Source organism: Argopecten irradians, chromosome 6 (genome assembly GCF_041381155.1).
Source record: "Argopecten irradians isolate NY chromosome 6, Ai_NY, whole genome shotgun sequence".
Taxonomy (NCBI): domain Eukaryota; kingdom Metazoa; phylum Mollusca; class Bivalvia; order Pectinida; family Pectinidae; genus Argopecten; species Argopecten irradians.
The window spans coordinates 11,536,333-11,559,904 of NC_091139.1; the positions used below are offsets into that span (position 1 = coordinate 11,536,333).

At 35.6% G+C, this 23,572-nt stretch overlaps 1 protein-coding gene across 1 annotated transcript; it reads right to left on the minus strand.

Moving 5' to 3' along the window:
- Window positions 1-1,918: 1,918 nt before the first annotated feature.
- LOC138324987 (uncharacterized) lies at window positions 1,919-23,392 on the minus strand. Its single transcript, XM_069270294.1, is given in 17 exon segments — window positions 1,919-3,215; window positions 4,244-4,295; window positions 4,701-4,752; window positions 5,442-6,178; window positions 6,876-7,217; window positions 11,624-11,751; window positions 13,884-13,906; window positions 14,456-14,587; window positions 15,097-15,198; window positions 16,004-16,102; window positions 16,703-18,517; window positions 18,633-18,791; window positions 18,793-18,969; window positions 19,020-19,113; window positions 19,217-19,527; window positions 19,563-19,782; window positions 23,239-23,392. Coding segments are annotated over 14 exon segments (3,705 nt in total). The 5' UTR covers window positions 23,247-23,392; the 3' UTR covers window positions 1,919-3,215; window positions 4,244-4,295; window positions 4,701-4,752; window positions 5,442-6,083.
- Between the last annotated feature and the right edge of the window lie 180 nt (window positions 23,393-23,572).

Consider the following 23,572-nt stretch of genomic DNA (forward strand, 5'->3'; position numbering starts at 1 on the left):
TTCATAATATGCATAACTTGCATTAAGGTGTTATTCATCCTATAAATGTACACAACTTCTTCTTTACAAGGTTCGATATTCACCTTTAATCACTCATACAACTTATTTCTTTCTTCAGTCTGAAGAATATATGCTTTCTGATGACCCAGGTGATATTTTAACGAATATTTCAAAATACTTTATGAAAAATAACGCTATGTGTTTCTAATTTGTTATTTTTTGAGAAAAAAAGAATAAAGATACGACGAATTTATATATAATTTTGATGACCCGGATGTTAAAACATGAAGAGTCTTATCTTGTAAAAAAAACGACAAAAGGCCCAGATAAGAATTTTAAAGATGCTCCACCGCTGACAAATGGTATTTTTTCACTATCAAAAACAGGAGCAGACGATTGAGTATTTTTGTTCAGTTACAAAAGTTACGTACTTCACACCATTAACACATTTGAAAAGTTTGAGCTTCTAATTTTACATCAAGGTAAAGATATGAAAAATAATTAATTGCATCCCGAAAAATTCCGTGGCACTATATCCTATATGGAATGAAGTACTGATTGCGCATGCACCAAAGGCAAAATAAATTGTTTTTATATTATTTTTTGTGTTAATAAGACAGATATATCACAGGTGTTCGTTTCTAATATAAGTATAAGTATAATACTGGGTCAAGGTCTATAACTCGGCCGGCCATATAACACTACCCAATTTCAGAAAAAATATGATTATTAACCAACCGTATAGGATATGATAATAAGAATACTCTCAATCGACAGCCAGATAATTTATCTTTAATTTGGTATATGATACAATATATATCATGCCGTATAAATGTCACTAGGTATCCAGAAACATCGGAAAACAGCCAGATTTCAACTGGTCGGACACTGTGGTGTCCTCCGATAAACACGCCAGGGCTCTAATGGGTAGCTCAAAAACCACTGCATGTCAACACTTCAGCGTCATAAGAATAAAAGTTTGGTAGAAAACAAACTTACCGGTTAGTAAATCCATGGATAAATACCATCCATTTGCCTAACGTAGCCCTTTGAAATTTCCGATTGAAAAATTTATGTCTCTAGCCGCCATGTAAGTATGTGTGCAGTAGATTTGTTTTGTCGGCGTTGATTGGCTCTCGAAAATTAATTGACCAATCAACGCCGAGAAAACAAATGTACTACACACATATCAACATGACGGCTAGAGACACATTTTTTCAATCGGAAATTTCAAAAGGCTGTATTGAGCAAATGGATGGTTTATAGTTAAACACTAACATACCGGTAAGTTTGTTTTTTACCAAACTTTAATTCCTATGAAGCTGAAATGTTGACATGCAGTGGTTTTTGAGCTACCCATTAGAGCCCTGGCGTGTTTATCGGAGGACACCACAGTGTCCGACCAGTTGAAATCTGGCTGTTTTCCGATGTTTCTGGATACCTAGTGACATTTATACGGCATGATATATATTGTATCATATACCAAATTAAAGATAAATTATCTGGCTGTCGATTGAGAGTATTCCTATTATCATATCCTATACGGTTTGTTAATAATCATACTTTTTCTGAAATTGGGTAGTGTTATATGGCCGGCCGAGTTATAGACCTTGACCCGGTATTATACTTATACTTATATTAGAAACGAACACCTGTGGATTATATACACGATTACACACCAATTATTGTTCAAATGATGAATATCATTTATGCTCTGTCGGCGATGGAGCATCTTTAATGAAAGGTTATTAATTTTCAAATATTTCATTAAAATAATATGTTTTTGAAAAAAGTGTAAAGAAATTACTTTGAAAAAACGACATTTAATACAAAAAAGTCGTTACGCACGCGATCTTTGCTTTGACCCTCCACATGACCCAAATAAAAAAAAAAAAAAAATAAAAAAAAATATCAATAATCATAATTATTAGCATGTGTACATTTTATTGCATTATCATGTTGATCAGTTTTATTGTTCCAGAACTTTATTTCACGAGATCATGTATATACATATGTATATACGACTAGATTTGAGTAAAGAAAATTGTGTACACGTCATCTCACATGCATTCATACCAAACTTAGGAATGCTAAAATATAGTTACATGTAGATAAAAACACTCGCTAACGAAAAAATATAATAAAGTAAAAGTATAAAATGGTCCTGGCCTTAGGATCATGAAACTGCCTTATGTCCAAATTAGTCTTGGTTTAGAATTAACCAATCAAAACCGAAGTTACAAAAAGTTACGTAATATTTTATTGGCTAAGTCTAAAGTTAAGTCTAAGATTATTTCATTATCCTGGAGCCTGGAATCATCATCCACCAATCGTTTTTCAAACTTCCTTCTTACGGCTCAACTCGTATACTGTATAGTTGTTTTAATTAGCGAGGAATTAAATTCCACTATGTTCACGATCAAATGAATTTCCGCGAGAATTAATATCCGGGAATAAAACGGAATGAATTATAACTAAAGATAATCATTGTTATTTATAAACGATTCGCGAATATTTCTTCCCGCGAATAAGTATCGAAATTAGACAACTATACAGTAGCATTCGCCCGATTTCTTACATATGTAGTTTTGGAGACATATTTCACGAGGGACAAAATTACATTCAGTCTTCTGCTCTTACAAGAACAAATGATGTTAGTTTTTCCATACCACACGAAATGCCTTTCACGAATAAATGACAATGCTTAAAACACTATAAGTACAAGTATTAACTTTCATAATGAATAAATTAATATACATTTATTAGTCTTCCAACGCCCATTGCCTTCCGTTAAAGAATGTCACTGCACAATTACCTTTCACAAATACATGTCCATGTTTGTCTTTCTACAGACTGCAACTTCCTGACTCTTATCACCAATCACGAATGAATAATAATTTTCGTTTTCAAAAAATAACAATGTTGGGATTATCACAGTAAGTGTCATTCACAAATAAATCTAATTGTTTATTTTTAACATGGTATACGCTGTTTTTCCACACATAAAACTGACTTTCATTAATCAGTTAAATAGCAATGGTAATATTCTTTTTTCCCAAAAGTTATTTCCATTCGTGAATAATTTTTGACGTCTAAATCTTCTTCAATTTTAATTGTTTCCTTAATTACATGTATTTAAAATTTCTATTTAGCATAAGTTTCCTCTTTTTACTCTCACGCTGACCCATTAACGTTTCCCAGTCAAAATTTTCGACCTGTAAATTAAAAGTGTATATATTAGGACGTGTACACGTAATTGTTTTAAGACGCTAACGAAAGTTACGTAATTGAATCTTTTAGTGTCACATTCAGGTAATAGTGTTGCTCCCATACTTGACAGGGTTATCCAGGGAAAAGACAGCTTTAATTTTCACACGCTTTACAATGACGTCATCGATATATGCGAAGACTACTGATGAGGATGATATAAATTTTTCGATTTTTTTTTTTTTTTTTTTACAGTATTAGAGAAAAATAATGAAACATGAGTCTGTCAAGTGGACAGGGATATCTCAACCCGAGTGAAAGATTTTGCTCGCCTCGGGTTGACCAGCCAATCTGTTTGAGATATCCTTGCTCACTTGACAGAACCATGCAAGGTTCAATTATTCCTGATGTCCTATAAAGTTGAGAAAATGTCAATACCAAATCACGTCATTCGCAATGGGAAAATCTTAATCAATACCGACAGTGTATTGTGAATTTTGTGTCAAGTGGATAGAGATATATCAACCCTCGTGAAAGAGATTTTGGCTGGTTAACCCGAGGCTTACCGAGGGTTGACGATCAAAATCTTTCAAAAGAGTTGAGATATCCCTGTCCACCTGACTGGCCCGTGTACAATTCTTTTTCACTCATACTTTAAAAGGAAATGGTGAAAATTAAGTCGACATGAACGTCGCTGTGCGTAAAACGGTTGCCACATGCATTGATGACGTCACTGTCTAGCGCGTGTGAACTATCTTTTCCCTTCCCCGGTAAAGAGACGGAGTTATCTTTTCCCTAGTAACCGCGGGATAACCCTGTCAAGTATGGGAGAAATTGATATCTTTGACAATGAAATAGCAATCAAGGTCGGCTGACATAGCATATCCAGTCACCGATACTGTAATTTCAAACACCGTATAGCCAGTTAAATAATTCTAGATATTTTGCGGATCACATTTTCGCGATTATAGAAATATACCTGGTTATATGGTATTGTTACTATATTTTAGAGAGTGAAAAAAATCCGGTAAGATACCTTCCTGTGCCAGTATGTTATGTTGGTCGATTGTGAGTATTTTGACCTTCGTCTGGAAAAAGAGAGCGACAATTTGCTATGATGCGACGCATTATTTGTTTGAAATGCATAAATTACCTTATTTTATTGGATAATATAAGAAACAGCAAAATTATAACAATAGAAATACATTAGTAAAGGGTAAACAAAATATTTACCTTTCTTTTACTCCTAGTAAAAAAATAATTAAAGACTTTCAGAACGCAGGCTTCAACTCACTGTGTAAGTTAATTTAACAAATAAATCATATGAATGTATGCTAGACAGAAATAACATCAAACTTTAACTATATAAACTATATCCCAACCATACGGTAATATCCGGGAGAAATATTTATGTACACAAGAAATTGGGGAAAACAAGTACATTAATCAAAACAGATATTGCCATTCATGTTACAGTAACGATCCAGTTTTACCTCCTCGTAATTCTGTAGTAAGCCCTTGGTTTAAATGTAGATGGATCAACAGCTGTAAATAAAATTAATGCATGTTGGTATTAGAAGCAGCAACCTTTTGATATCTGAACTATCTATCACGAAACTGCTAATATTATAACTTTAAAGATGCTCCACCGCTGATACAGCATAAATAATATTCATTATTTGAACAATAATTAGTATTTAATCGAGTATATATATGTCTAATTAAGACAAAAAATAGTATAAAATAATTGATTTTGCCATTGGTGCATGCGCAATCAGTACTCCATATATGATATGGTGCAACGGATTTTTTTCGGGATGCAATTAATTATTTTTTATATTTTTAACTTAAAGTAAAATACATTTTGTAAGTAGCTCAAACTTTTCAATTGTGGTAATGGTGTAAAGTAAGTAACTTTTGTAACTGAAGAAAAATACCAAATCGTTTGCTCCTGTTTTTGATAGTGAAAAAATACGATTTGTCAGCGGTGGAGCATCTTTAATAAAATTTTGGGATTTCGACTTGCTATAATTAAATTTATCGACTACCACACAATTTATATAAAAATTATCTATTCTTTAATTATATTCCTTAAATCGAATTAATCATGTAAGATAAATTTAAGGACAACTCGTTTAAGGTTTCAATCCGTCATGGCCACCACAAGGCGAAGACCCCTAGTTATTTATCATACAAACTTTATATGACTACAGCGTTATAATAGAACAAAATACCTCCAAGTGATCGATACTTTTTGGACGCGAGGCGTTTTCTCCTGAAACATATTTGAAATATGAGAAAGAAATTAACGTAAATCTAAAGAATGTATTCATATTCCGTATACTTATAGGGTAATATTGTTATTGCATGAACAATACAATACTGTACTGTTAAAACCCAATACGTATCTAAAAATAAATAAAAACAATAACGACTGACTAGGGAGCGCTCACTAGTCAGTCTTTATTGTTTTTATTTCTTATAGATTTCGTCCGTAAGGATTTTTCTTTAAATTTATCATATATCTGTATATATGTATATATATGATAAAGATTATTTTAAATTGTTATATATCATTGATGTATTTAAAAGTTAAATTTCAAAAGAATAAATCAATCAATTATATCCTATATTTGCACTGCATTATTACATCCACATGTCCATCCATTCATCAATTAACTATTCGATTATGCCTCTCAATCACCCCTACATACATTTACGATAAGAATTCACACCATCAACGTTTGTTTTAATATGTTATTTTTGTGTCTTCATGTAAAGTCACATATCATACGCTTAAAATTTGCTGGACAGACAGACCTTAATTTTTCGATGGTCAATTGTGTCATATACATGTATAAACGAGTTTCTAATGTTTATTTTACCTCAAAACTCTGTGATAAATTCCGGATGTTTATCTGGAGCTGTGACAATATCATCTGGTCAGGAGATTCGTCCATGGCATTAGAAGCTGGCAACCGCCGAAAAAATGTTCAGTATACAAATGTACATTATCTAATGAGCTAATGCTTAGCATTGTTAGAGTTCAACGATGCATGTCAATCGTATGGGCCATACTTACAAGATAGAGACATGAGCACAATAAAACTCAACTAGTAAGTGATCATCAAATATTATTTTATCAAAACGATGTATTTGTATATGTGCAAAAGTGGTTTTGAGCTGTTTTACGATCACAGTGACTTAAAATTTCTATTGCAGCTTGATAGTCATGGACTATTTGGTCATAAACATAGCATCTCAAAAATATTAAAACGTAGGTAATAGGTAGGTAAAACATTGTCGTAAAAATAGAATACCATGAATATTTATCTTTTCAGGTTTTAAAAGAATTTTTTTTTTTTTTTTGAAATGGTGTCAAGGTGAAATGAAACCAAATGGGTTATATCTCGAACAGTCACCAAAATTTAATATTTCCGTATATACTGCATTGGTACACTTAAATTAAGCGAATGTTCCTATAGTATTAATACGTTCTCACAATTCATATTTAAAAAAACCATATACATATCAGTAAACAAATAAAAAACGAAAACCAAATTATCTTGTTTACGCGGCATCCATTTCTATCATGTATGATCAACTATCTGATGTGCAAACAAAAGATGTTTCTTTATCAAAAATAACAATAGAAACCAACAGCTTACCTGTAATAATTAGGATGTGACATGACTTCCCGGGTGTTGTTTCGTACGTCACAGAACTCGTCATCGTCCGGAAGTAAGGAGTAACCTTCATAAGATATCTACTGCTTGCATTGAGTAAACACGTATTTGGGGAGTTAAAAAGAAGAGACCCTGGACTGATCCTGCCCTTCCAGAGATGGTCCTGACTGGAACACCCCTCCTTTATTTCTATGGAGTATGTAATGATGACCGATGGAAGCGGGATATCCGGGGTATCCCACAGTTCGTGTGTTGTGATAGGTGCTTGGATGGTATCTTCTGGTATATATACCACTCTTTGGTGGGGACGTATTGCTGAACATGCTGATAACAAAATGGTTTCAACAATCCAATCATATATGCATTTTATGTTTCTGCGTTACGTGTTAACGTGCAATTTCTTTTCTTCATCAGTGAATATTACTTTATATCTTCCAGCAGAGTTCTTTACAAAAAACATGCATCAAGTAAGCTTCGTCAGATACCTATTTATTGTGGCTCTGATTATTTCTATAATCAATTGTGCAGTGGTATAGATGTATTCTTAATAATAAAACATTCGGCTCGGCCACAATCATTAAATGATCTTGTTCATTGACAAGAAGCTCAACGAAATGAAGACAAACTTATGTTCTCACTACCCATACATGTATTATGTAATTATACGTAGTCAGATTTGATTGCGCTTGACAATTGGTCAATGTCTAGTATTTACAATGTAATGAGTATGAATAAGATAACAATGTCAATTCATGTCTTTTTCGAGTAAAATTCAGGAGAATTTTTGGACAAGCTCAGTTCAGGTCAAATTGCCTGTGAATTACAATGGGGACAACCTACGTCATCGGAAGTGATATCGGACACACAAAAACAATGAAAAAACGCCCGCTTCAAGATGAAAATCGGCTGAAATTATGACATAACAGCAATGCATCTTCTAAACCTATCGCGCGTCAAAGACAGTGTATTGTTAGAGATTATATGAAGCTATTAAATATCGTCAAACTAGCTCAGTTAATGCAAACACCTCGACACAATATTTTTTGACAGCAGGGATATCGGTCACATTTTATTCAATAAACTGTTAAAAGTTGTAAATAAATAGATGTTGCTGTCACAAAACCGTCCCGTTTACTAATATGTAATATATGACTGTCGAAAGAAAATATTTCCTTCATTATATCTGCTAGTGGAGAAACATAGACGGTGCTTAATTAGAAATTATGAAAGTGATATCGGTCACATCCAAAGTTACGAAAATTGAATATTACAGCATTGTACATGTAGTCGTTATTTACGCATTCATGCAACTCCAATGGATACCCATCAAAATACTTTTATTGAATTGATCTTTTTAACCCACCATCAGCAAATGGTTGGCGAGCTATGAAAATAGCCTCCACCCATTGCTCGTCATCCGTCCGTCTTTAATTTCTGTTATTTCTCTGAAAGTACTGAATCGATTTATTTCGATACCGCTACATGTATTTACCAGAGAATATTAAGGATCTTTTTTAAATTTCATCTTTAGAAAGTCATCTTTCTTGATTCTAATAGATGAACTTGTTGCTATGGTTCAAATTCAACATGTGAGCTTAATACTTAATGAACCTTTCTGGAATTTTTTAAGTACTACAGGTATCTCTCTCTTTACTCTTGTTGTGCCTAATGCACCAATGGGAAAACGCAGTAATCGACAACTTCAAGTTCGTTACCATGTAGACATACAATTATCAAATATTTTGTTCGATATAGATATATTTTGATAATCATTTTTAACATAGGATTGTATTTATTAATGCTCATTTTTGAGACAGATAAGATTACAAAATAATGAATATTTGGCTATCTTGAAATTATTTGACTACCACGGTGATTTATAGCATTCATATACATATATTTACTTTTTCACTGCAACCCTAATATGTATACCTACCAAGCGCATTTGACATTCAGGGGTGCATGATCTGCTATCCGCTTATATTTATGTGATGTCATAATTTTTGTGCCATCGATCACAGAAAATGGCTGTTTCGTCCTTGACGATATTGATTTTTTTCTTTATAGATACAAATATCTTGGGATGTTATCATACAAGTGTTATCAAATGAAAATGTATTCATTAAATTGCATTCAGTTGACAATTAAGGGAGTATGAATGCCAACTGGACATCTGTTAATTCAACATGAAGCGCTAAAGATATTGGACCAACATGTTAAATTGACCGATTTGTAAATCCAATGGTAAACGTCACGATATCTCTTGGCCCTCCTGTTATCAACTGATTTGCTTTTATAATTTGTTTGCATATGATCATTTGTGCTATTGTTGTTAAGATATATTCTAAGTACCTTTTCAATCGTTATTGTGTGTGTTAAATCTGTGGAGAAATTATTAGTGAACTGACATGTAGAACTGTACTAACGCTATCAGCTAAAAACCCTCAGTGATCCTGTCTATCATGTATTCACGTATTTCTGTAGCTTATAGATCAGTGTGCTTTTCCTTTTGTTTACATCGGATGCCTTTACATCTTTAAGTTTTATGTAGTTTCTTCTATATTGTCACTGCGAAGTTTTTAAATTATACGCAAAGACAATGCAAGAACAAAGGGTGTGTACAAATACATGTATAAACAAAAACTAAACAATATACAGTGTACGAATACCAAAGTATTCAGCAAAAAAATTGTTACGATAAAAGCTAATGATGTATCATGTATCTCGGTAGTATTTCCTCTTTACTTGCATGATTAGTTAGGGAAAACAACGCTGCAATATTTCAGCAATCTTTACGAAGCGACAAAGCATTTCAAAATCTTTGGATGTTACCGTTACCCTGTGAACGACATTCTTTTTAAAAACAACAAAACGTCAGCTAGGTTATACATGTATGTCACTTTTGTAGCGGATAAAATGAACTATAGCTACTATTTGATATATAAGGTATTTCATGTCAGTAAATAACAGTAAAGTTAAAAAAAATTACACTTGACATATTTTCGGTGAATAAAATGTGACCAATCGCCACGCTGTGAAAAAAAAGACAGACTGATGATGAGCAATAGACGAAAAGCGATTTCAATAGCTCATTAACCATTTGCTGATAGGGGGTTCAAAAGTCGTCTTTCAAGATCAGATAAATTCAATAAAAGTATTTTGGCGTCTTATCCACAGTTTTCGTAACTTTGGATGTGACCGTCATCCCTAAAGTTCTAAGTGTGACCGATATCACTTTCATAACTTCTAATTAAGCACCGTATATGATTCTCCACTAGCAGATATAATGAATGAAATATTTTCTTCCAACAGTCATATATTACATATTAGTAAACGGGACAGTTTTGTGGCAGCAAAATTTATTTATTTGCAATTTATAACGTTTTAGTGAATATAATGTGACCGATATCCCTGCTGTCAAAAAATATTGTGTCGAGGTGTTTGCATAATCTGAGCTAGTTTGACGACATCTAATAATTTCACAGAGTCTCTAACAATACACTGTCTTTGACGCACGATAGGTTAAGAAGATGCATTGCTTTTATGTCATAATTTCAGCCGATTTCATCTTGAAGCGGGCGTTTTTTTCATTGTTTTTGTGTGTCCGATATCACTTCCGGTGACGTAGGTTGTCCCCATTGAATTAGTGCGTGTTGATTCATTGGAAATGTAAAAAAAAAAACATATCTAATTTTACGAAAAAGGTTCTCCCGATAGAGTTTCAGTGCTGCTCGAAATGACCACAGGGGGCCAACTTAATGAAAATGGATGTTGTCATACATTTTTTTGTATTTGGAGGATGGACTGATGAATATAAATGACAGTCATGTGATTTTTTCCCGAAAAATACGAGATTTGAAAAATTATTAAAAAATCGGGATATTTACTATAAAACAGAGAAAGGGACGACAGTCGCCATATTCCGATACGTTTGTTTTCGCGGAAAATTTGAATATTAAAACGAATCGGAATATCTCTGACGAAACCCATTGAATTACACTGCAGGGGAAGTCACTCTAATCGCTCTTCACTAGGACGTTGCTTTCGATGTCACAAGTCAGAAAGCGCCGGTAATTTTGGATTAAAATATTGCGTTCGACTATATAGACATCGTTTATATGCTTTTGCATGGTATGTGTGTTATTATGGATTATCGGAGGACTGATGCGTGATTATGACTCTAGGAAAAAAGGTATACTATTGTGAAAAAAATTACTTTAATCGAGGTGGGGGTAAAAAATCCAATATGGCGACTGTCGTCCCTTTCTCTGTTTTATAGTAAATATCCCGATTTTTTAATAATTTTTCAAATCTCGTATTTTTCGGGAAAAAATCACATGACTGTCATTTATACTCATCAGTCCATCCTCCAAATACAAAAAATGTATGACAACATCCATTTTCATTGAGTTGGCCCCCTGTCGAAATGACCAATATCACGAACCTTACTAAATGTCGTAGTTTATAACATTCTGTATTTGCATATTACAGAGTTATCTGCCCTTGGGGTAGGTATCAAATGTGACGTCATGTGTTTGCGAGCGTAACGTCATAGTTTTCCGAGAAAATGACGTGAATTGCGCTCACAAAATAATGACGTGATAATCGATACCTACCCACAAGGGAGCGAACTCTAACATGCAAAGATGGGTAATCAAAGTGAAATGGTATACTCGCAGAATAAAATATTTAATGTAAGCATACCAACTACAATGGCTGCATTTACTTACCGAATGTTAATTTTAGCTGTTGTAAATGCGTGGTTACTAGGAATAAACTGAGAGGAGTAGATGAAGGTGTCATGCTTGTTAGATTCACGGTCGGGATAGCTTCGGTTTCTTGTTGAAATTTCCATAACCTAATACAGGAAGAATAAGTTAACTACATATTCTTTTATATTGCTTATTGTATGGAATAATCGTATAGAATCAGGTCCACTACCATCCGAAACAAAAAACAACAACTTAAAAACAATAACAACTAAAAGAAAGCAAACTTATATAGATGCCTAAAATACGATAGCTCATATACGCCTTGTCAATATACACTAAAGCAACATAGTTTTGACAGTAATTTCACGTAAAAACGTTGTCAGCAACCACAAAAGCAGTCGTTTTATGTCAAGTGTTGTCCATTCTTTTTTGTCAAATTTTGCTTTGCTTTTAGTTTATTTTGTTGGCCCGTAAACGCCTGTCACTTTTCTAACGTTGCTTTGGGATAATTAACATTCCTTTTTTGATAACAACCGACTGATTTATTGGGGAAGGTGATATTTTGATACCTTAAGTTGACATTTTGGTGGTCTCTCGTTATCGTTGTGATCTATTATGGGCATGAAAAGATTACGGAGAAGAAGCGATTATATTTCCGGCTAACCAAGCTCTGTATCAGTGCTGGCTTGGTTCTGTCAACAGTAAGGGGAGGGGTGAGTGCAGGTCGAAAGGGGTCAGTTTAAACGACCTCGGTGAGATTAGGTCCCTGAGGAGCTGTCAGCTAATTTTAGTAGGTAATTAAGATGATTGCGATCTATTGTCTGGATAATTAGAGAGACTTTTGGTTAGACAGTTCAGGTTCGGATGTTGGAGCTGAGATGTTGTGGCGATCTCATTGTATGTGGCTTTGTATAAAATATGTAAATAAACTGTAAATTATTCTACTGATTTGAGTCTGACTTGAACCACACTAATCAATTATGGGGCAAGGAGATATTGGGGGTAAGGGAAAGAAGGTTACCTGCTTAGCGTTTAATACCACCTTTGTCCCATCAGACGGCCGAGTGTTATCAACGTTAGAAAAGTGACAGGCGGATACGGGCCAACACAGCGTTGACGAAATAAACTAAAAGCAAAGCGAAATTTGACCAAAAAAAATTGTACGACACTTGACAAAATTCGACTGCTTTTGTGGTTGCTGACAACGTTTTTGTGTGAAGCTACTGTCAAAACTGTTGCTTAAGTGTATTTTTACAAAGCGTAAATGGGTCATCGTACTAAAATGAGGTTACAGCATTAAACAAGCTTCCAAGTTTTGTCGTCTGGCAGAAAATATAAGGCGACCCGCGTTATGAAAATTAACATCTAGTTCTTTTCAATTAAACTGAATGTGATGATAAATGTAATATTAACGGTAAACTTTCGTGAATCTACAAATTTAAAATTACATTTCCATTTTATAAAAGGAAGCGAACCTTAAACAGAAAGATGGCAAACCAGGTTCCGTGTATAACAATAGTAATTTTATAGATAAAAATAAAATTTCTGCGCGAAATCTAATGTTCCTGAATATGACAAGATCATACTTGTAGTGTTAAAAGTAAATAAAATAATAAATCACTAATAAATTACAAAACGTTTTCGTTTTCGAGAGAATATTATTTCACAAACGACTAATCTTCGCTTTTAAATGTTTTCTGTATGAATTTAAAGTTGTCCAATCTTTTTTATTCTAAGAGGGTTTTAAACAGGACTACTAAATGCTCTCCTCGACACATATACCCATACATTATAGGTACAAAATATTGTATTAATACACACTCTCACTCACACACGCAGCATTCCGTAACAACAATAGAAAAGGAGAGAAAATGAGGTACAAAGAAAATATGGGGACGTTTGGGGTGTAAAGAAATTATCTTTTGGAGTCTATGATATATTCGGACACAATTTAAAAAAAAATAGTTTTTTTAAAGAAACATTATTATTTATGAATCAAATTTTGAGTTAGGATTGATATTTGGAGCCAACTCTTTTGCAAGTTGTAAATCAACTTTACAGGTTGCTAAATATTAGATATAGCACAATTCATTGACATTTTCCATTTTCAAAGGAATCAGCACAGAAATCAATATTTATGATTTATGCGCAGATTCCCCAGAAGATAAAAAAACATATTGATATTTTGTGATGTCCAAGATTTCAGTATTTAGAATGTAAAGTTGTAAGTATTTTAAGCTTTAAGTGTTTCTGAATTTGATTTCACGTATTTACTTACTGTTCCTGTACGCAGTTCACTGTCTGTAAAGGTTAAAATTGTTCAATATGAATAGACTATTGTTCAATATGAATAGACTACATGTTCAAAGTTAAGGATTTATCTTAGAGAACTCTTCATGATAGCTTTCTCTTTAAACCAATAAACAGGCAATCTGATGTATTAACCCCGGTAACCAGGTTACTTTTAGTATCTAGCAATTTACTTTCGTATTTTATTAACAAAGCTGAACTAAACAAAATAAACCATGAGAAAGCAAAAAGGAAATTTCCACAAATTAAAAGATAAATTGACAAAATTTATTGAACACAAAACGTGCAAAAAGTACGATTATGATAATGACAGGATTCCAAAAGTAATTATTACACTAAACAAAAATAGGGGGAAATCCTTAAATCTACAATGTAAAAATTCTACAATTGCCTAAAATAAAAAAATAAAATACTTTTAACGTCACAAGAGTTGGCTGAGCAAAATAATTTGATTGAAGATAAAAACAATACATGCAATTCGAGTAAACTCTTTCTTGAGTTATGTAAAGCATTTTTAGAAAACATATTTTTAGTCTGTACCTTGAGGAAGTGTGTTTTCGTGGTTCTATTCACACTGTCCAGCGATACTTGAGCTAGTCTCGCCTCTCTGTCCACAATGTCCCCGTATTTACGCCTTAATAAACTTAAATGACGCATCTTGGAATCAAAGTCCTACAACAGATAGTTGAAAGGTTGCGAATAAAATCCTTTGTTGGTTTCATCACGTCATTCAAAGACGGCCTCCCGTGTGTGTGGTGTCGTGTGTGTGTGTGAAGTGGGTGATGCGTGTTTTAGGAGACTGTGATATACTTGTGTTGTGTCTTCTTGTATAGTGGAAACTCTTGCCCAGTGCTATGTCACTTAGGCATGCCTCTGAAGACACCAAGTCGAAATTTTGCGAGATCACCTTAGATATTAAACATTGATATCAAGCTATCATATGACTGTTTCTTAATTCACAGCGAAAACGTTTGCTATGTAGCCGATTATTTTTACGCATCAAAATTTCGCGGTTTAGCTTCAATGGCCGATTATTTTTACGCATCAAAATTTCGCGGTTTAGCTTCAATGGTATATATAATTTTTAATGTTTCACTGATCAAATGTTTGCGATCATCGCGATGATCCGCAAAATTGGGAAAATATAAATATCTCTGATGGTTATCCGTCCTAATTCTTACCTTCTTCCCTTCCTTGATCAGGCTACATTCTTTCTCGTTTAGTATTTGTCTCAATGCTGCAAATTCATGTTGGATGTTTTGTTTCTGGTAAATCCACTCAAGCTTGAGATAGAAAAAAAATATTCAAATCAGCATTGGTAATATATTCTTGAAAATTAGACCCATTGGATATCTTCAAAATATATTAAGTACATGTAGGGTCATCATTGAATTAAATCATTATACAATGAATGTATCAGGTATATCATAAGACCTGTCAGAATAAGTCTTTCCCAGACTGTTTGAATTGGGTCACTCCATCTGATTCGTAGAAGCGCTCGTCATACCCTAAAGCCATTGATTTCAATCTCTTGCTCATTTGCGTTACGTTACATATTTGGCGTTTCAACTAAGCTTTTCTGAGTTTCGGGGAAATTGACATGTAATACTGACGAGTCCTATGGATATATAGAGAACGCATGGTCAGTGTCCTAAAACATAAACTGTATTTTAGTGGGGGTTTGTCTTTCTGTCCCGAACAAAAATACAGCTGATATTGTAAGTCACTGACCATGTGTTCTTTTTATCCTGCAAAATAACCCAAATGCATTTGATATTTTTTTATATATTTAGCAGTGTTACATATTCGTAACACACATGTCCGACTTTCAAACAATATATCAATCAATAGGAGATCGATAGAATCGACGCAAGTGAAAAAATATTGCTATTTTCCGCCAGTGCCGAAGACAACAAAAATACATGTAGTAGGTGTATTCCGACAATGCAAAAATACTTGCTGCAGGATAAAATTCTGTATCGTTTGCACAACAAACGACTTATTGTGTGCGGGTATACTAACATAGCAATGGTTCAGTGATGTATTATCTAATTACTAATATCACTGAGAAAATGTGGCAATACCTACTCTTACTGACTCTTCACACTCCTGAAGCGCTGTCAGGTTAATGTGGGCTTTCTCCAAACATCTCGACCCGACCTCTCTCTGTAACTCAATCAGCTGTCTCTGAAGATAAATCATACAGGTATTACTTTCTCCATTAGTAGTCATGGCATGGTTATTGGTAAAATCTCATTAATTTGCATAACTTATACTAGCAGCTTTACCATTATGAAGTGAACTGACACAAACGTACTTTATGACCTAACAATGGTTTTGTAAGCTCGCGATTTGGCTATAATTAAGGTATTAATTCGAATCATAAACCTCCAAAACACTCATCATAATTTTCAAACATTTTCAACTTGAAGACGTTCATTTACCATAAATGTAGAAGTACAGGCTAAGAACTTACCAATGACAGCATATAAGATCGGGTAATTTTTTTTATGAAAGTCGATATCATTGCATCAACATACACGAATATCTAATGTTGCAAAGATAACCCGAATGGCATTCATTACGTAATCATATGATAAATAAGTCTTGTCATAAGTTTTCGCTACAACAGAAGACATTGTTAGAAATTGCAGAATAGCATACCATCGTGCCTGCGACAATAGACGGCGGTTTTTACCGAGAGTGACGAAAAAGCTTCCTATATGATGCCGGTAAAATCTGGTTTTGTTGAACTTCATTTAATAATGACAATGATAAAATGCATACCTTTTCATTTTTGACGTAAATTTCCAATTTCTCCACGTCATGCAGGGTATGACCGGAATAGGCTAGACTCGCTGCACAGACTGGATGGTCACAAGTAAGGCAGTACCAATTCAGCGGTTCCTCGTGAACTTCACAGCGTAAGACGGTCTGTCCCTTCTGGATTCTGTGATTCCTAAACCGTGTGTGGCGTGAGTGGAGAGCATGTATACATATGGAGCAACAGTTTATGAGACAGTCTTCACATGAATATCGTGCTACTTTTCTATTATCACAATATCCACAAATAGCAAGTGTATCAGACTCTTTACAGCGCCGTGTTCTTAGCGCAGCCGATTGCCTCGCTTCCTGTGATTGTTCAGGGTTAGATGTTTTGAGTGAAGATATTTTCTTTCCTTTTAGTTTATCACAGTATGATGACGTAGGTGTCTCTGATGTTCGACGTAAAGGCGAATCCACTTTGGTAGGACTTTTGACTTTCAAACAAAGGTCTTTTGAAGAAGCATCTTCGGTTGTTGTTTTTGGCTTAAGAGAATAATGCTGAGATAATGTTTGTACCCGTCTTTTACGACATTCAGATGAAAAATGTGTCTTCACTTTCTGTTTTAAGGTTCTCCCGGAGCTATTACTCCGGTACATCGGCATGTGTTTGACTATTTCTTCGTCAGATGGCCCCATGTTGTCTTCTTCATACGAATCACTTTCTAGTGCACAACTTTGAAATGCATTTGTCAGATTCAGAGATTTGTCTGCTTCTTCCAATAAATGTCTTATATTCAAGATTGAATGAGTTTTATGTGGAAATTCATCTTCTTTGAAAATGTCTTCGTCTGTTGTATCGCCCTCCTCCGTACTGTTGTTTACGTCCGTTGTTGTACCACCCTCCTCCGTACTGTTGTTTACGTCCGTTGTTGTACCGCTCTCCTCCGTACTGTTGTTTACGTCCGTTGTTGTACCGCTCTCCTCCGTACTGTTATTTACGTCCGTTGTTACACCACCCTCCTCCGTACTGTTGTTTACGTCCGTTGTTGTACCACCCTCCTCCGTACTGTTGTTTACGTCCGTTGTTGCACCGCCCTCCTCCGTACTGTTGTTTACGTCCGTTGTTGTACCGCCCTTCTCCGTACTGTTGTTTACGACCGTTGTCGTACCAACCTCCCCTTTATTGTTGTTTACGACCGTTGTTGCACTGCTCTCCACCGTACTGTTGTTTACGACCGTTGTCGTACCAACCTCCCATTTATTGTTGTTAACGACCGTTGTTACACCGCCCTCCTCCGTACTGTTGTTTACGACCGTTGTCGTACTAACCTCCCCTTTATTGTTGTTAACGACCGTTGTTACACCGCCCTCCTCCGTACTGCTGTTTACGTCCGTTGTCGTACCACCCTCCCCTGTACTGTTGTTTACGACTGTTGTTACACTGCTCTCCTCTATGTGGTTGTTTATGACCGTTGTTACACCGCCCTCCTCCGTACTGTTGTTTACGTCCGTTGTCGTACCGCCCTCCTCCGTACTGTTGTTTGTGTCCGCTGTCGTACTGCCCTCCTCTGTACTTTTGTTTACGACCGTTTTCGTACCGTCCTTATCTCTACTATTGTTTACGTCCGTTGTTGAACCGCTCACCTCCGTACTGTTGTTTACGACCGTAGTCCTACCGTTCTCTTCCGTACTGTTGTTTACGACCGTAGTCGTACCGCTCTCTTCCGTACTGTTGTTTACGACCGTTTTCGTACCGCTCTCTTCCGTACTGTTGTTTACGACCGTAGTCGTACCGTTCTCTTCCGTACTGTTGTTTATGACCGTAGTTGTACCGCTCTCTCTTCCGTACTGTTGTTTACGACCGTAGTCGTACCGCTCTCTTCCGCACTGTTGTTTACGAGCGTAGTCGTACCGCTCTCTTCCGTACTGTTGTTTACGACCGTAGTCGTACCGCTCTCTCTTCCGTACTGTTGTTTACGACCGTAGTCGTACCGCTCTCCTCCGTACTGTTGTTTACGACCGTTGTCGTACCGCTCTCTTCCGTACTGTTGTTTACGACCGTAGTCGTACCGCTCTCTTCCGTACTGTTGTTTACGACCGTAGTCGTACCCGCTCTCTTCCGTACTGTTGTTTACGACCGTTGTCGTACCGCTCTCTTCCGTACTGTTGTTTACGACCGTAGTCGTACCGTTCTCTTCCGTACTGTTGTTTATGACCGTAGTTGTACCGCTCTCTTCCGTACTGTTGTTTACGACCGTAGTCGTACTGCTCTCTTCCGTACTGTTGCTCTTTACCCGTAGTTCGACCGTAGTCCGCTCTCTTCCGCACTGTTGTTTACGACCGTAGTCGTACCGCTCTCTTCCGTACTGTTGTTTACGACCGTAGTCGTACCGCTCTCCTCCGTACTGTTGTTTACGACCGTAGTCGTACCGCTCTCTGTTGTTTATTCCGTACTGTTGTTTACGACCGTTGTCGTACCGCTCACCTCCGTACTGTTGTTTACGACTACGCTTCCGTACTGTTGTACCGCTACGCTCTTCCGTACTGTTGTTTACGACCGTAGTCCTACCGTTCTCTTCCGTACTGTTGTTTATGACCGTAGTTGTACCGCTCTCTTCCGTACTGTTGTTTACGACCGTAGTCGTACTGCTCTCTTCCGTACTGTTGTTTACGACCGTAGTCGTACCGCTCTCTTCCGCACTGTTGTTTACGACCGTAGTCGTACCGCTCTCTTCCGTACTGTTGTTTACGACCGTAGTCGTACCGCTCTCTTCCGTACTGTTGTTGATGTCCGTTGTCGTATCACTCTCCTCTGTACTGTTGTTTACATCCGTTGTTGTACCGCCCTCCTCCGTCCTGCTGTTTACGACCGTAGTCGTACCGCTCTCTCCTCCGTACTGTTGTTGATGTCCGTTGTCGTATCACTCTCCTCTGTACTGTTGTTTACATCCGTTGTTGTACCGCCCTCCTCCGTCCTGCTGTTTACGACCGTTATCGTACCGCCCTCTTCCGTACTACTGTTTATGAATGTTTTCTTTTTTTCCTCCTCTCCTTCATCACATTCATCTTCAGGTTTGTCTGTGTTTTCCATTGTCAATCGTCTAATGAATAAAACACATTTAGGTAACATATCAACAAAAACATAATCCCAACTTCAACTCAGTAAAACAATGGTGAAGTACAGTATACCAAGAAGGTTCAAAGAGAGTACATCCAGCTAGTTAGTCACAATAAACAGATGTCGTCAATCTCGTCGTAACTACGTAATTACCTTCACTTAAATCGCTGATGATACTTATTTTTTATTACTTAAAGATATTTTTAATCCACGAATTTTATCTCGACGAACTAGATTTGAACGAGAACTCGTAAAATTAAGTAGCCGCGAATGGAAGTTTACAGTAACCGATTGAATGTTTACCATAAAACTTTTCTTTAGTCTTTGACTCTCATTGTTTTTGTTTTTTCGTCAGTAACTAAAATTGGTAACAAAAAATATTGAAAAAGATGATGCACGTGAACACCTTATGTAGATACGAAAATGGTGCTACTATCTAGAAATGGAAAGTAAATAATTTGGCAATAGCTATCATCACACTATCTACACAGCTTAGTGGTAGGATGGCAATTTCAAAAGCAAAAATATATATAAAAAAGTTTTGGCTTCCTATATTTAACATTTTTTATGTTATAATCTTGAGAATTACCAATTGTGTAACCATTTGAAAAATATAGTTATTTGGGCTTTGTATAAAGATATAAAAAGTTGTCTTTTTGTATTTTTGAACGCGAAAGATGATAGTTCTATAAAACTATCCGTCCGTATAGTTCATACAACCTGACACACCGTGGTATTAATCCCACCTCAATCCCATTTCGACCAGTTCCTTAAAGATGCTCCACCGCTGACAAATGGTATTTTTTCACTATCAAAAACAGGAGCAGACGATTTAGTATTTTTCTTCAGTTACAAAAGTTACTTACTTTACACTATTACCACCATTGAAAAGTTTGAGCTTCTAATTTTACTTAAAGTTAAATATATGAAAAATAATTAATTGCATCCCGAAAAAAATCCGTGGCACTATATCTTATATGGAATGAAGTAATGATTACGCATGCACCAAATGCGAAATAAATTATTTTATGTTATTTTTTTGTGGTAATTATGCATATATATACACGATTAAACATCAATTATTGTTCAAATGATGAATATCATTTATGCTCTGTCGGCGATGGAGCATCTTTAAATTAAGATACCCCAATATATATAATGAGAAACTCTCCCTGTTCATCTTTGCAACTTACACACAGAAATTCTTCATGTCTACTAAGGTTAGAAATTGACATACGGGTCCTTAAATTGGGATATCAGAGCGTAAGTACATATAAACAATAAAGTTTCACACATCCGAATTTCATCTCAAAAATTCGATATATAGTAGATCTATTTAATCCTTCAGGATATCCATTTTCCGAAACATCATAAAAGCGTAATCATTCATGAACATGACTCCATACACTACGGTAAACAAAGTAATTTTCGTGTGCTAATATTTCACGTATATCGCGACGATTGGACATCGCGAAATTTTATCTTCGCGAACATGTTTTGATCAAGAATGCGGTAAAATGACCGTGAAAAAGTCGTTAGCCCAAAATAAGATGGTATACAGTAAATCAAAATGCTTGCCACGGAAAGTATATTTCGGTTTTGTGAGTTGAGTTACAACGGTTGTTGTGACATTTTTTATCGACATCATTGGTTAAAGATTTTCCGCTGCCGAGAGAGAATATAAAACAATATTTATCCGCATTCGTACAATAATTGATGTTTAATCCTGTAATCTAATTAACACAAAAATACATATAAATAAGTTGTTTTGGTTTTTGTTGTCTGTAAAATTAGTACCTCATTCCATATAGGCCATAGTGTCTTGATTGTTTTCGGGATGCAATTAATTATTTTAGATAATTTTATATTGAAGTAAAATAAGAAACTCAAACTTTTCAATGATGGTAATAGTGTAAAGTAAAATTAACTTTTGTTACTGAAGAAAAATACTAATTCGTCTGCTCCTGTTTTTATTAGATTCGTCGGCGTTGAAGTATATTTAACCGCCCGTCTGTGTTAGTAAAATGTGTTCAACTCTAAAAGTTTTGCATTTGTACATAGCATACACACCCATTTCTTGTGTATTGAAGGGTCCATTACTTTGGCTGAGACAGAGAGTGGTACTAGTAGTTTGATGAAATACGGTGAAGTTTTTAATCCGTCAGAGGTGGATACGGCGAATATCTATACCTGGTATCAGCTTTAATTTCTCATATGGATGAGAAATACCGCTTTATCGCTCTCAGACGGTTCTAACTTATTACCTCGTGTAGAAGTAACGAATGGAAGGTGACAACACATGGGGGTTGGGGGGGGGGGGGGGGAGGGACAAAGCCCGAACTTTTTCGTCGTTCTGCCGTCATTTTTAACGGCAGATATAATTCTGACTAACAGGGGTTCTGACCTTGGAATCGAGGACGCTGCCTGTCCCAGGTAAACATTGTGTATAGGGTGTGTATGTATACACAAGGCATTGTGGAATCGGTTTCCCTTATAAGGAGTTGTTTACTGAAGGGAGCTGTGTCTCGGGCTGCTTGGTGATTGACAGGTTGAGTAAGACGCGCGACGAGAAGGTCGGAAGAATCGGAGGAGCCGGCACTGACCAATCAGAATGGAGTGATTGATGGGCAAAATGCATGACGGTAGGAAGGATGGATGTTGGCTAATCAAAGTAAAGTATGCACGTGAAGTTTTGAACCTCGAATTATACGATTTTTTACTTGATTCATTTGGATATATTTTGTGTTTTTAACAATGTAATTTATTGCATTGGCAGTATAGTTGATTGTCCTTACCATAATGTGGACATTTACTTGTAGATTTATGTGACTCGACAGTTTATGTGTACGTTTTTTGAGTCTTTTAATTTTGTGTAATGTTCAATAAAATGTATGGAGTGTAAGTAACTCAATTTGAGCTTTGGAGGCTTTTTTTAGTTACCCCTGTCGTAGAGGGCTTCCGTCTCAGAGTTATATATAGAACAATGTCTCGCGGTATGTTCAAAAAATGTTTTACGTTTACAGATAGGCCTAATTCTTATAGGTATGTTCACTTGTTTAGGTTTTACACTCATTTGGATAATATTTGTTGATATTTGTTCACTTGCAATACAGTGTGCCAGATGTTGTTACCAATTCGATTTTAATAAACGACATATAAGTGCCTCGGCAATTACTTGATAATATGATTATTAGTACTTGGTCTTTCCCTAGGTAACAGTATACCGGGTGGGCCCCCAAAGCATAAATAATTTGAATTAGAACAGTAACCTCGTGATTTGTATTGTGTCTGATTCCTCGGTTGTTTTTTTCGTTGTAGTAAGATGATTTTATGTAATGCTTTCCTATAGGAAATTCTAGGCTGAACATTTTTCTCGAGTAATGAACTTTGAATGCCTATAAACATCAACATGTTCACACATGATATGTTGTTTACTTACATGTACATCACGGTCTGTCAGCTCGTGACCCATTATCGTTCTAAGCAGATATATCCTACTAAGCGTTTGTGCTGATGACGAGTGTACACAAAACTGAGATTAAACAATGGTTTACATATAACATGTGATTTCATATAAATATTCACGTTTCGTAAAACTACCTACCTCTTATTCGTCCTACATTGTATTCAATTTATTTTGTGATACCCGGAACTCCCGTGGGTTTACTTTCGATTTGACAATATGAAAATAAAATTTATCAAGGGAGACGATTCTGTCATTCTTACGCTGACGCTCCTACATTTCCTGAAATCTTATCATTGAACTCGGCTAA